The sequence below is a fragment of the Centropristis striata genome, chromosome 20 (assembly GCF_030273125.1).
Source record: "Centropristis striata isolate RG_2023a ecotype Rhode Island chromosome 20, C.striata_1.0, whole genome shotgun sequence".
Taxonomy (NCBI): domain Eukaryota; kingdom Metazoa; phylum Chordata; class Actinopteri; order Perciformes; family Serranidae; genus Centropristis; species Centropristis striata.
Window position 1 is genome coordinate 10,691,942 of NC_081536.1, and position 15,858 is coordinate 10,707,799.

At 39.6% G+C, this 15,858-nt stretch overlaps 1 protein-coding gene across 7 annotated transcripts in view; it reads right to left on the bottom strand.

Annotated features, from left to right (window-relative positions):
* Window positions 1-13,761, bottom strand: part of adgrb3 (adhesion G protein-coupled receptor B3) — a 133,180-nt gene extending 119,419 nt beyond the window's left edge. For 3 of the 7 annotated variants that reach the window (XM_059359944.1, XM_059359940.1, XM_059359938.1), the window contains exons 1-2: window positions 13,179-13,761; window positions 10,863-11,631 (exon numbers count right to left, since the gene is read on the bottom strand). In XM_059359944.1, coding sequence (XP_059215927.1) covers window positions 10,863-11,616 — 754 coding nt within the window. In that variant the 5' untranslated portion in view covers window positions 11,617-11,631; window positions 13,179-13,761. The remainder of the gene's footprint in view (window positions 1-10,862; window positions 11,632-13,178) is intronic. The other 4 variants (XM_059359939.1, XM_059359942.1, XM_059359941.1 and 1 more) reach the window with 2 other exon arrangements.
* Between the last annotated feature and the right edge of the window lie 2,097 nt (window positions 13,762-15,858).

Here is a 15,858-nt window from a genome sequence, read left to right on the forward strand (position 1 = left end):
CAAATTTGTTGATTTTGACTGTAAATTTGTATGATCAACTGAAGGATGAAGTGTTTATTTATGAGCTGAGAAAATTCAGTGACCTCTTAAACTAAATACGCTATTGAAAAAACCCTCTTGGATCAGCTTGGAAACAGCTGTTTTATCTGAGCCATTTTAAGTATTTCTCACAGGACATAAATGCTAAAAACATATGATGATCTTATAGATTATGATGCATTGCGACAATGAGCCCTTCTACTTTTTACACGCTAAGTACATTTTGCTGCACAGTGCACTCTTCTTGCACTGACAGATGAACAGCTTTTATCATCCTTGTTTGTCCTATATAGTACATGATGTAATTCCTGTTGTTTTATTTACTCTACTATTTTACATCTTCTACAGAACATGGAGCGTCCATCTCCAGTTCTTCTCAGCTGTGCTGTTTCACATCAAAGTGAAAGCTACAGATACACAAACTATTTTTTTAAATCCTCATTACTTGTAGTCTTTTTGCTCTGTTCTCTTTTATGAGAGGTGCAAGATTTTCCTATAAGCAAAAACAAGATGAAAAACATGCCCATGGCAATTTAGATTTTTCAGAGCCTCACAAATCAGTCTGGATTCCCTTATTTCCAGCCTTAGGAGAACATTTTGAAGTTTAAATTGGACAATCAGAGATTAAAGGGAAAATATGTGAATTATTGAGTGGTATGCACCTTTAGCTTGTGCCCTTGACTGTAAAACTGCATTCTAGAGTAAATGCTTCAAATAGCAGTCGTCAGCACTAAAGGTCTAATAGGTGTTATATTATATTTATGTATTGCTACAACTGTATTTGGCTGTTTTGGTATCGGTCCTTGATTAATATGGTAATGAAAAATTACTTCTAAATTCTTACTGCATTGTAAATGTAAAATTCAAAGTCCCTGTAGGGAATGTGTCTACATGATGTTGTTATGCGACACTGGTTATGTAAGTGTGTACGCTGCCCTAGATCATAGTATAACATGTAAGTTTAAAGGCACTATCCATTACAGCTACATGAAGACACTTGCCATACTCTGCAGAGGGACTGCCACTGAGAACAGCTACAGAAGCCCCTCGAGAAAAAAAATGGATTTTGCCTCCACTTTACCACATAGACAGTGTCTTTGAGTGACAGACTCATTTGCCAGGTTTTGTGGGTGGATGTTTATGCAAATGCTTCTCCTCTGTGGGCTGAAATAGCCATCCAGTGACAGGCCAAAACTAACTGGGTTGAAATGCAGGAACATGCAACTGAGAGGCTGAACGCAGCGCATAATTTACATTAACATCTCTGGCGCCGCACAACAAGGCCTCAATAAAAATTTACCACATTAAGCCCGCCCACACAAAAGTTAGAATATGATTTTAGCCTATTTAAAAAATGACAAGAAATGTGTGAGACATCTGACAGTTTAGCCACCCGAAGAGCTACAAAGACTTGCCCTTGCTTCAGAAGTGGAGAGTAAAGCTTTAAGCCAATGAATGTTGAATGTTGCTCATGTTCTCAGAAGGATGAATAGCGCTATTACAGAGTCCAACTCTGAAGAAACTTGCTTTGTAAATAAAGTTGTCACATGAGAATCATGTTTTTAGTTAAATTTTGTTTTTACAATGAACTGAATTGCTTTTTTCTTCTGGGAAGCAAGAAAAACCAAACCTTCACACTTCAGGTTGAACATAATGGAAATAAGTTCATGCTGTTCCCTCCTGAATGAGCCTGCAGGAGTATTTTGCTCTTTTTATGGCAGGAAATCAGATATGATGGTTACTCCTGAATTATGCATATGATGGCAGTGAACAAATCTAATTTGTATAATAAGAAGATGAGACACTCTTCTTCATCTACAGAGACTCATTACTTGTTATGTTTGCATTCATATAGAAACCTTTTTGAAGTCAACGGAAACAAGAGCACAACGGTGGCTGCTCCTTTGATTTATAAGGTCCACTTATCTTTAACTCATAAATTGCAAAATAGACAGTGGATGCTGTGATGTCAAAGCAAGACGTGCAATTACAAATGGAAATGTTTCGTGATAAGTATGCGCTGCTGTTGTGTTGATGAAACGGCACCTTTGCATGCTGTATGGAACCTTCTGACAAAGAACAGCATCGGCTTCAGCCATGCGCACATGCACAGGAAAATATATGCACGTATAATAATTTCTCTGCAGTGGAAACACAAACAGGTCTTTAACATTAAGTACTTTACCTAATACCTATTAATTACAAAGTATGAATTACTTGAAACAGTGTTTTTCAATGCCATAATCTCACAAGACCACATTACGTGTAGATGTCTAATTAAAAAAAAAAAAAAAAAAAAAACATGGTTCTTTCATCATTTGGTCCACAATATACCAGCTTACTGGAAAAAGGAAATCGGCCTAGTATTAAAGAATGGATTAATTAAATAGCACCATGTATAGTATTAGAGAAGATGGCTTAGTTACTGAGAATTAGACACAAAATGTGTTTGAGGATATGTGGTAACTTTTTATTACTTTCCTTAGAAATGCAGGCATTAGAGACACATTAGCATAAGGCAACGATCTTATACTTTCTTAAAATGAATATAAATTAGTATCACCCTTAAGACAGGAATGACATTGAGAGTATGACCTAGAGTGCAGGCATATACATATATATATATATTTTTTTTTTTTCATAAATATGCCAGATGTAACCCTGGAGGGATCATGCGTTTGGTCGCACGTGTGCGTGTGTGTATCCGTCCATCTGTCCGTTTGTCTGTCTGTATGTCTGCATCTAATCTCTCATACTGTTGAACCAACAAGCCTCATTTGTTTGCACATTTAAGACTGTATGCTTGTTGTTTTTTTTAATCATTTTTGAATAACCTGTTTTAGTGACTGTTGTATACTGTCACTGACTTTTGAATCCTTACTAATCACTGCTGGTAGGGGTCGCAAGTGATCAACAAGTTATGCAGCAAAGGCATTTCCAGCAATCATCTAAGCTAAAAATAAGCTTTACCTCCTTTATAGCATGTATGCATGGCGGAACCTTTTGCTTTTCATTTTTTACCAAGTTTAACTGCAGGATTTATTGTATTTATTTATCTTACTCATGCAAGATGCACCAGTTTAATTATGTTTTTCCTTGTCATTTATCCTTGTAAAGGAAAATGAATACACATTGTTTACAAAGAAATGTCTTATGGAATTTGATAGAAGCATAAGCACTATAAACTACACAAATAAGATACAGACTTACTATTTAACTCTTTATTTATAATGTCAAACCTTCAAACAGTGTATCAAACGAGCCCCAGTTCAACACTTTAACCGTTAACAAGGCAGTGGTGGTCTAGATTTGTTGCCTCGTGTTATTTTTATTTAATGGGAAAAGCTGAAAGAGTTGAATAAGAGCTGGAGTGCTAAACAGGCGTATCTGTGGCATTTCAAGAAGAATTTATGAGTAGTTGTGGGAGCTGCTGCAGCGTGAATATACAGGCACACAAATCTACCTCTGTTTGGAATTCATAACAAGAAACATGCACGCAGGTGGAATACGAACGCTAATAAATCCAACATGCATGTTTCCTCGTTGCTTATGCAGGATTTTACTGGTGACGTAGTCCAGTTGTTAGGATGGGAGGAGTGGCTGCCTCACATCAGGTAGTACATTACGTAACCCATTACTCTGATTACAATCCCTGCTGTAATATGACATTATTATGGGCAACAACTGCTACTCACACATTTTATTACAATTGTATTTATTGTAGGCTGTAAAGATAAAAAGGTGGACTTGTCACCTCTGAGACACTGAAAAAGTGATGGAGATGTGCTCTGGGTTTATGCATTAATTCAAGAAATGTAGGTTTGAGCCTTTCTGGGCAATTTATAGGTACTTTGCTCTGATATGTGTTTGTCAGTGTCAGACTGAGTGCATTTACTCAAGTACTACATTTATTATTTATAATAAATAACTATAATTACTATATATAGTTGTATGTAAATTAATATTAGATAGTATTATAAATATGATGCATTGCTATACATTAAAATATTCATTGTGATAAATTAATTATATGATGTATAGTAGTATAACACTCACAGGGGCAGTATGTTTCCTTTGTTACTTTATGTACATTTTGCCAATTGTGTGTATCGTTTAATTTGGAGGTAATTTGAACATCCCTTTTTCAGCATTTGGAGAACATTTTAACTTTATTCATATGGTCATTTTTTTTGCACGCCTCCAGTTCTTACTGTGAAACGCTCTCCAGACGTCTGCAAACCATAAATCACGTCCACACATTTTTAAAATTGTATTTCAGGTTTTTTCTTCCAGGCTTACTACATTTCATTGCATCCTGTCTGCAGTTCAGCTGTGACAACACAAGACTTTAATTTACTCTGAGGCCGTTTGCAGTACACAGTGTGGGCATAGTGGAGAGTTATCACTCTGACTTCCAATTGCCATGCTGCTGAAACAGCCTCAAGACTGAGATCACAAATCCATGTCAAATGAAGCACAGTGTTCACAGCTGATCTGCATCCAGCCCACCGCCAGGTTATCATCATAGCATCAAGGCCGGCCCTACAGTCAACAGCTGATAGCTCGAATTACAAAGAAAGGATCAAATTACTCAGGATTTATCATTAACACTTATTAGCTAAAAATGGAAATGATGCTTTACAACTGAAATTGAACAAAATAATCAGAATTATTTTCAATTTGTCATTTTTCCATTGATAAAATGTACATCTAAGAACAGAAACAAACACAAACTATTCATTTTGCATCAAAGCTTTATCATTTACACACAGATGTGTATTGAATGCAACTTTAACACATGCTGCATTGGTACGAACATGCAGCTCTAACCCATGTAAGATGTGAGAAAATAAAAAAGCCTTCCTTCTAATGATTCCAACAATTCCACCTGTGCTAAACATGTTGTAACAGTAACACTGAGATGAGACTCACATTTGAATCCATATAACTGAGTAAGACATTTTGTATCACAGCTGTAACATAGTTGTTAGTTACTATTTAAAGCCTTATATGGATTGATCAGAATTGATTGACACCCACAAACAGGGTTGAGCAGTGTCTGAGTACAAGCAGCCGGATTACGTATTTAATATAGAAAATATGAGTAATTGTATTTTGTTAGTTACAGTTTGAATTCATGATATTCTAAATACATTACTTATTTGAAGGGATTACTTATATTTGATGTTTCAGTATGTTTCTTTTTTGTTTATTTTGTTTTGCCTGTCAGCAAGAAACGATTTTAAAGTATTCAAAGAGTAATCGAAAGAACAGATGTTGTGAAAAACATGACATCACTTTTTTCTCAATTAGCCTTGTAAAATAACCAAAACTAATTGAAAATTGGCAGCTCATTTTATTGCTCATGTTGGACTCCCATCTCTTGTTCTAAGAGGCTATTTGGGAAAATAGGTTTTCAGAGGCTCTAACAAAGCAATTATCAGAAAGTGCTATTTGGTATCATACATAACTGTACAAGTGCAAGTTTTATCTTTTTAATCCTTTAACTTGTCGAGCAAAATAAAAAGCATGCCAATCCTCATGCGGTGGACCCTATACTTTATTGTGCCATAAATTTATAATGGTAGGAAAATGGAGACTTTTGTGGTTCCAAAGAGCCCATTTGCATCCATGTGTGACAGTGTGAGTGGTTAAAGCAGAACTTTAAACATGGCAACAGTTTTTGTGGTTTTATATCACTGTGTAAAATGACTTAGGAGTCGCCTCAGAGCCTCATGAATTTTTATACCCAGAAACAGCGACTTGGGCCATTTCAAGAATATACAGTTTATATATGTATATTTTTGAGCCACGCACAGAGAAGAAGTGCTCGCTCACTTCCATTATATTTTGAGAATCACAGTCTTGTAAATCGTGGTGTAATGTTTGACCTCGTTTCAGCAGTTTTCTCTATACGTTTCAGAAACTGACTGGAATGGACCCAAAGCTTTTTAATTGATTATAGCATTAAACTTAATCGTTCCACACTCTGCACCGTCATTTTTTTATTTTAAAGGCAAAATTTAATATGCAGTTAATGGACAAAGACAATGGCTGCCTGGCACTCTGGCTAATTCTCAGGATCCTGCAGTCTGTCACACTTTTTCTGTTGACCTTGTCATTTCTGAACAACTTTCTTTAGCATTTTCATTTTAACACAGCTGCCTCAGGAGGCTGAATACAGAGGACTGAACAGAAATCACAGCTGCAAAACCAGGGAGATAATATTGTATGTAAAAAATCCAAGAGCAGAACATGAGAACACTATTTACAGTAGGCTAAAAGGTAGAAAATGTAACCCAGGGCTCCAGGGGAAACCAGGACATGGGGTATTCAAGATATTTACTATAGCTAAAGACAAATAATGCATGTCTAAGATTAAACAAACAGATTCTGTGCTGTTGAGCTGAGCTCCCTCCTTCACTGAATTGGAACTAAAATGGCCTCCAAGTGTACTGAACAATGGGGGTGAGCATAATGCAGTGTGACTACTGAGTGACTTGACTGAGATCCAAAGTGAATAAAAGGCCTCACTATGTGAGGCAGCTAGGCTGAGCTGCTGCAGTGCTCAGGACTTTGGCGGGTGACAGTGCATTAGAACGCTTCACACACATTTCATTTGCCAATAAAATCCTATTGCCATTTTCCACATGGCACACGCTCCGTGTCGTCAAAAGCTGCAATGATCAAATAAGAATCTGCAAGTGCACGAACAAGCATCTGCATTTAGTCTTAAAGTGTTTATGTTTGTTATGCAGTAATGACATGTTAAATTTCTTTCCTCTTTGTCAGTTTACTGGTGGTTGACTGAAATCACTCCTGTCAAATAAAGAAAGAAAATAAAGGATTGGTATATTTTAAACAAATTGCATGTAGGGTTGTGTACAAGGTTGAAAACACAGGATCAGGACTCAAATCTATGATGTCATAGTCATTTCTAACCTACTTCTTGTGCTAACAATGAATTTAGAAGCCCATTTTTGTGGACTCATAAAATATTGATTTGAATATTTTACATACATATGAGCTTCAGTTCTTTGTAGCGTAATCGGGTTTGAAACAAATTATAAATCCTTATCTCCAGAAAGCATCTTGCTGCCACTGTCACATTTATCATCTTTTTCTCACTATTACCTAGAAGTCAATGACAACACGGAAATGGGAAGTGGGGGCAGAGATGGGCGCAGTTACATGAACTGATATATCTGACAGAATCAAAATAATGTTTGGATGGAAAAAGATTGCCCTTTTAATTTTAAAAGAATTACTTTCACAAATAGGTTTTTTTCAGTGACAATGTTTTTGGGAACAGAAAGGCATTCTAGACAGTTGTCATATAATAGCGAGGAATCTGAACGTCACAGTTAGAGGCTTCGTTAACACTTAACACCTTTTAAGGACGTGGCAAAGCACAATACCCTCTAACAATGAGACTTCATGACCTTGATTCTTGGAAACTGGCTAGTTCCAACCAAAGGAAACAAAGACTGAGACACCCTTTCTTAGCCAAGGGCAGACTGTAGCCACAAAACAAGACAATACCTCATGATGTTGTTTATTTCCTGGAGCCAAGTGCAATTTGTGGACGATTTGAACGGTGCATTGTGAATTTGAGGATTTTAAGCTTGCATACATGTAAACACAGGAATCTGCTCGGGATTAGACCGGGAAAGGGCAGATATCTGGGTGAGGACTCTCAAATGTCTGGTTGTAGTTTATGCATTCATCTTTCAAAATAAAACATCCCGTTCTCGCTCCCAACTCATCGGGTACTGACTGATCTGTCACGGCCTACGGCCTTATACCAACACACGGGCATCCTTTACTGTGTGAATGAAAGCTTTCTCTTAACTACAATGTAAAGCCATTGGCTGCAATATTAGACTTTGAGTAATGGGCATCATATAAAGAGCGCTAAGGTCCATTCAGGGCGGTGGGAGGGGGGGTGGATGGGTTAAACAAACCCCAGACTTTGACCTAGGAGACTGTTGTGTTGTTAATTTTGCGTAACTGCGTCAGATAGTTAAACGTGGAAGTAGTTTATTTTGGTCAAGTGATTTTTTTATTGCCAAAATGTATCATTTCCTGTGGACACTAAAGTTTATTTGGTAAAGCTAGTATGCATGTTAATAGGAAAAAGTGACACGCTGTCCCTGATGAGTACAAAACTGACAAAAAAAGGCTGCCTTGTGTGTTGTTATCTGATTCTAAGGGCTGTTACAAAAAAGAAAAATCCTATACTCCAAAATTCCGATTCATTCAAGGAGCCTATCCGACCATTCATTGAATTAACCGCAAGAAAACACCAAGGACACGTAAGCAGGGCATCACAGAGCGAGCACAGACAGTAAGTCATTCACCTCTGAGGCTGCTCAGAGTCATCAGCCCACTTGACTTGCATGTGTGGGATGTGGGAGGAAACCCACGTGAACACAAAGAAACACACAAAAAAATAGACACAGTATTGAATTTGTCTTGGTATGAGTGCCACTGCGCCACTATGCTGCCTCCGTTACAACTTTTATTCATGAAATGGGAGAATGTGATAAAAATAAAACTGCATAAATGAGTCATCCGAGTAGTACATCTGTTTAGGATTTCATTGTGTCACTGTGGCTTTCAAAATGTCACCATATCAAGGAATGAGGTCTGTCCTTTGTCTGCATAATCACCTTAGTTAAGAGCTTTAACCTTTAAAATGTTGTTATGCTCAGTCTGTGAAACACTGGAGGGGCATTTCAGTGGCGTGGCTGGAGTATACAACCTCCAGCCCTGCTTTCCTTTGATGTGCTCTGAAGCCATCCTCTACCAGGAACTGAGAAGATCAAAGACAAGCGATTTTATCAAATGGAGCCCTTGTCGACTGTTTGTAATGCTTTATTCTTCATCAGGAACACCCACTCTGTCACCATGATGCCACAGGAGACACAGTGCTCTTTTAAACCCAGTGGTGATCTCCCCGTTATCCAGATGAAAACGGATTTATTCAAACCTCCCATCAACCGACCCTATAAATAGAAGCTTGTGGAAAATCTTCTGAGAGAGTAAAAAAAAAAATAAGCTGTGCTCTTAAGCCGTTATTAACATGCTGATAGAAAAATGTCAAATGTTATTTCGGAGCAGAGGAATTTTCTGTGAAAATAAACATGATGCTTCCTGGTAAATTGTAATTTGAACATGAGATTCACTAAATGATGAAATTATCTCACAAAAACACACAGCTGAGTCATACTTTATGATTGTACTGCACATGCTACTTGACTGCAGGCTGAGTTGTAATGGTGGTTTGAATCAGAAACTGTATGCATTATTGCTTAAGGGCTCGAGTGAAAGGGTGGGAGAACGATACTCCAAATTAGTTTATCATCTGACTTGATGGAGGCTTTCTACTTAATAAATCATGAGCAAGAGTAAGTCTTATAAAAGCATTAAAATACCAAGGGCACTGTAGGTAAAATATTTCTCTTAAAAAAAAAAAAATCCTGTATGAGTGTTTCAAAAACATGCCTGAAAATGTGATGTAGCAGAAGTCAGCTAAACTACTGCAATGGATGTTCACTGGTTCTTGTTGATTAGGAAACTGCCACCTGTTCTCCAGGGTGCTATTATAGCAACTGGTATTTTGGTAAGTGCCACGAGGGAGATAGCTCAATAACATTCCTGCTATCATTATTTTCTCCCCCCCCCACCAAAAAAATCTAAAGGTTGACTCATTATTTTTGGTACCGCGTGCCGTGATGAATGCCCCTCCTTTATGTCTCACCGTAAACGCAGCTCACCTCTGAAGTATGTAGCATATTCCTCTGGGGTTTTTCGCTGCTATCTGTTAGAATGCAAGCAGCCATGTGTCAAGTAGTGCTCCCTTTGTAATTCAAAGGGCTACACGAGCGAGTTAACTACAAAAACTTTCCCCCTGCTACCCAGTGACACTAACGAACAGAACCACTATGACCTTATCATTACCATTTACTATTAAATGTTCATTCAGCTGTCTATATGTAAATGTGTGTGGATGTATAGGTGTTTCATGTATGCGCTCGGGCTCTTGTGTGAATTACAACTGCAAGCATGTATGCTGATAACATCATTACTGACTTGACTAGATGTTAATTATTGCTCAATTCCAACATATATTGAAAACACGTTGCATTGCTCTATGGCAACACTAGACCAATAGCATCTCTGTGTAATAGAGCAGCTCTGAAAATACTCTTTTATTCAATAAATGTGTTACATTTTTGCTTCCTACAGATTTGACTAAGCACCATTATCTTTTCCACACGTTTTAAATGTTGCATTGCATGAGCAATGTGTCCAGCCGGACGCTGCTGCATCCGTCCTTCCCTGTGACATAGATGCCAATAAAAACGGAAGGATGCGTCCACATTGGCCACTGTTGGTCTTTGTAACGATGACAACTGACATAAATGTATAACACACAAAAAATATCTTTGGATTTGCAGCCATTTTAACTCTGTGCTGATGTGTAGAAAAAAAAACAGCCATTTTAAATTCACAGCAATGCATTTTGAATTCAGTCCAACAAAATGAAAGACCCCCCTGTAGGTGGTTTGGTTTGTGCTGCTGTGGTCATTACTACACCCAACTCCTCTGGCAGCTTTGTTCTTGAAGTTGACCGATTCTGAGCCAACTGCAGTCTATATATCTATGTGTGCTCTTTGTTTCATGGGCCATCACACTTCAAACATGCAATAAGGGCAGAGAAGGGAGTGATTGACGTGCACATTTGACATCTTATCTATGCATACAGTAGTCCATTTAGTCTATTTCAGCATAAAGGAGAATAATGACAGGATACTCACCTTCTTTAGGAGGCCGTTTCACTTCTGCACTCAGATTGCAGACTTGCCCAGCTTGTAGTTGGGGTGACAAGCAACCCTCCGTTTGTGGATTTAACGGTAAAACCACGTTGTTGAGCATGAGCATGCTCTCTGATTCTCCATCGCCTAAATGCTGAGGACATGTGCATTTTGTGTACACGATCCCACATGTCTCCACTGTCCCTTTCTCTAACTTCAGGCAGTTTTCCAGCCACGTACAAAGCACTTGACACCCAAACTGGCTAGGGCTCGCCTTATTCAACACCAAAAACTCCACAATAGACTTCTCCTCCTCATCCAGCTTCTGTGGCGTCAATCCGTTATAATCGTAAGGGAAAACTCTCCGTAGTTGAACGAAATTCTTGTCATACAGCAAAAATACATAAATATTCTTCGAATCGCACAGGTACACTATAGACTCGTTGACTTTCAGCAACTCATTGATCTTTTCGTGCGAGTAATGATCAAACTGATAAGCAAGCAAAGAATATTCAGAGCAGCTCAAGTCTCGCTTGTATAGCTTCAGGTAGATGCTGTATTTGGTTGGGTCTGGGTTCTCCAGCGTCCATGTACAGTTTGTATAGTTTTTAGGAAACATTTCAGTCACCGAATATGATCCATAAATGACCCCCTTCACCAGAGTGGAACACCAATAATCTTGGGCACCAGTTAATCCAAACATAACCAGAAGATAGGTGGAAAATATATAAATCAACAGGTTTCGAACAGCCTTCATCCTATGTCATTTGGCCTGCAAGGGAGAGATGGAGAGAGTTACACAAAGGAATTTTAAAGCAGAGGACAAGCACATCCATCACACAAGATAGAGATCATCTATCAGGTCTGATTGATGTGCGTCTTATCACGTCCTACCATGAAAATGGGGGAGAAAAAGGCCACGTTAACCTCAGCAACATGTCTTTTGCATCTCCATCCTGCCTCCCTCATTACTATACTTTGTGCAAACATTGCCACCTTGTGGTTGCTTCGGTCATTATTTATTTATTTGATTTTTTGGGGGGGTGCAATAATGTGAGTCATTTAGACATTATTAAGTGGGTCGTATTTGGTATGGAACAATCCCTGGAGATATTCAAATATAGCTGTTTATAATATCTGGCATCAAAACACAAACAGTAAAAAGAGGAATCCAAAGTCAGTGCAGTCCTCTCGAGCTGCTGCTGCTGTGGCATGCAACTGCTCATTTTACGCAGTCACCAGGATCTTTTTCCGAATCAAGCTGTTTTCTTCTTCGTGATTTAGTCTGTTTCCTCACATGATAGTTAGATAATGTGAGGAAGAACAAAATTCACGGACAGGAAGGGGGGAAATGTCTTTGTGCGTCCGCCTGCATGGTCACCATTGCTTCTCTCCTCCTGCGCGCTTTCCATCCACTACACGACCTGCATGTCTCCGAAATTCAGGGCTTGACATATTTGACAATGCAATTTGATAAAGAGCCAGTGTGTGTGTGTGTGCGAGTGTATGGCGTGTGTAACTGCGTGCATGCGCGCGCCCAAGCATGTGTGTGCGTGAGTGTGAGAGAGAGAGAGAGAGATGGAGAGTGAGAGAGAGAGAATGCAATGCGATGTCCTGATTGCTTTAATCCTACAGGCAATGCAGCTGTGAGCAGTGTCACAGCAGAACGTGCATGTGTGTGTCTCAAACTGTGTGTGCATGCATGTGTGTGTGTGGGCGTTAAAATCCCAAGTAGGCTATAGAGACCAGAGTCCAAAACATAGATAAATTTGCACTTATGTCTCCAACTTCTCCTCTTTTTTTTTGAAAACCTGCCCGTCACACCACATTAGGATAATATATGAGTTACATAAGGATTTGTAGCAGCAGTGTTTAGGGAAATCAGCTTTTAGTCGCGATAAAGCCATATGATTCCGCAAGATTCACGGCCAAAGCTCTATATATGCGAAAATCAGTATTCTGGAGACGAGAAATTGCTCGTCAAGAGACGGTGATTTTATTGCCGGGGCTTCTTAGAGCAATTTCGTCTCGAGAGGACATCTGAATATAGAGACACGGGCTACATCTCATGCAGTGTCAGTTCGACGCACGGCGCTTTAAAGTGATTTTTACCTCTTAAGAGAGAGATCAGCTCTTAAAAATCAGCTGTTAAGCACCCTGGACTAATGTGAGCGGATGAAAGCTCCAAAGCCATCATGTTGAATAGACAGGACACATATTTAACACGGGGAGGCTAAACTTTAACTGAGGGATGACATATGAACATTTTGGCTCCATGCAATAATAATCATATTTATATAATAATAATGATGATCTTACCTTACACTGCGGAAGCTATGGCTATTTTTCCAACATACTTGACCACATCCTTTATAAATAAATTCTGCAGCCCTCCAGTGAATCAATACTCCCCATTCCCGACAATAGAAGTCCGGCGCAACAAGATGGTTCAATGGATGAAAATAAAATGCGTTACACTCCGGTCTGCCCGCTCATATCCCCCTCCGTCTTCTTCTTCTTCTGGGTTTTTCCCATCAAAACGGAGCGCAACAACACACGACAGCCACCGAGAAAGAGAGAGAGAAAGACCGAGAGAGACACACAGAGAGAAGGAAAATTCTTGGAAAAGAAAGAGAAGCAATTCCTACAGTATTACCATAAATTAATTCGGCAGACTCCACGTCTCTATTTCCACTGATATGTTTTCTCCGGCAAGTCGCGCGAACCCCCCCTCTGGAAAAAAAGAAAGGGGGGAGAGAAAAAAAAAGATCCGTCGTGGGTGGATGTGAGATGTTGGGGGCTAGTGAGTTACAACAGAGAGAGAAATAGACGCGCTTTGCTTGGTGCTTGCAGAGCTCCAGGAGCAGGCTGCAATATCACGTCACACACTCAGCCGCTAAGATAAAGCACGTACGTACGCTTCTTACTGCCGCTGCGTCTGGCACCACCAATACTTTCTTCCCCTGCCCTCCTCCTTTCTTTTTTTTCCCTCTCCTGTATGCCTCCCCTTAATTCGAGTCAAAAGGGTTTCCCCCCCTGAACTGGACCCTCTCAGTTGTGCTCAGACAACGCCACGCTTTGCTGCTGCAGCACAGGAATATTTCATGGACTTTTTATTTTTAATTATTTTTTTAGGGGGGGGAGTGCATGAGAATAAATAGAAGCTGCGCTCTGTCAGTGGGACCTGAAAAGCTCTCTGGTAATTTTTCCCTTCTCTCCTGATGGGTGACAGCCGCTGTTGTTTTGATTTCTTCACTGCTTGGTGGTGTAGAAGCAAGCTGCACGTCCTCCTGTCCGCCGCCTTCACGCTGCTGGAACAACAAATGCTTATGGGGCAACTTGTGCTCTCTTTGGAAACTTGTTCCGGGTAGTCTTGTACCTTACAGGTGCAGCTCAAACCTGCTTTTTCTTTTTTCCCCTCCACATGTGTGCTTTCACAGGGATGCTTATGTGTGTAGACTACAGTTTATTCAAGGTAAGAATAAACATATTCTTGACCTTTTTTTGAATAAAGGAACTTCAGCTTGAAAGCTTTCCTTCCTTCTCATTGTAAGACTCAACAGACATTTAAGTCCAATAATATCAATGCTTCAGCATGTGGACACTGACAATGTGGCATCAGTGGCTCTTCAATGTCTCCATTGCTTAAATACATAGGAAGAATGGGACTATCATGGACATGGACATGGGGACGTATACAGCTGCTGATCACATCGCAGACCCTTTGAAGATGCAGGGTTGTTTTTTTCCAAGCATGGGATTCAGTATTACAGGCCTACAGTCTTTATCTGCATAGAAAAATGAATGTGCAACCCTTAACACAAGTTGGAGCTCCATTAATTAGCATATTTAGAATTATTTGCATATTCAGGAAGTGCAGATAGAAGCAATTGTTTTTCCCCACTATCTTTTTTTCTTTTTGGAGGGTTGGGTCATCTGCTCTAATCATTTTGCTGTGCACAGTTAACTCTCATTAGCCTGGCCGTCTCTTTCAGGCCTTGACTGAATGCGTTCCATGTGAGCAGATGCTGCATGAAGAGCCTATTTGTTTATTTATTTCCAGGAAGTTTCAGTGTGAAGTGTTTGTACGCCAGCCTTTCCAAAGAATGCTCCAAAACTCAGAGTATCAGCCGCAGCAGTGCGAGAAATCTGAAAGAACTTGTTTATATCCCCAACATCCTGTCCCAAGCAGCGTTTACAACATTGTTAATCTGCTGCCAAACTTATAAAGGAGATTGGAGTCATTCAGCGCAGTTGGTTGCCGTGGCCTGTGACTGCGGTAGCTTTCTAATTCCAGTCTTCCCCAGGCAGCCAGTGGAACATCAGGGGTGACCTCGAGCCAGCCGCTCTTTCCACGGCCATAATGAAGACTTTGGCGTTTAGGGAGCTTTTGGCTCAGTAAGCTAAGAGGTGGAAGAAATTCATGCAAAGCCTTATTGAACAATGAAAACACAATAAGTATCTCTCCACTGACTCATGGGGAGGCCAATTGCCAAGCTTCAGGAAGGCTGCCATCACTCTCCCCTGCAAGGACGTTACCAGAGTCCAAATGGCACCCTGCACGTTTGGTTATTTTGCAACCAGGAGAAAAGAGAAAATTCATGAGGAAATATGGCTCCATGCAGTCAGAGATGAAGAAGAAATAATGACACAAGTAGGGGGTCACATATACAGTGGAATGGTGTGCATTATTGTACAATGTCAATGTAGTATTTTCTGTAAAAGGTTTATCATTTGCAACGGTTTGCCATTTGAAAATGAATAAACATTTATGACATCATGGGGGTTGTGGTATGAAACTATGTTCAAAAGAGACTGTAAATTGCCTTCTGTTCAAGTCAGACAACTATCAAATGGTTACGTGTACAACAGCTTGAATAGCCGGGGCAGTAGAATATTTATAAACATATACACATTCATAAGGCCTTTTGAATTTCTCTGAAACATCTTGGTATTGCATTCGGTTCGAGCCGACTAGCAGCTCACACAGAAGATCACT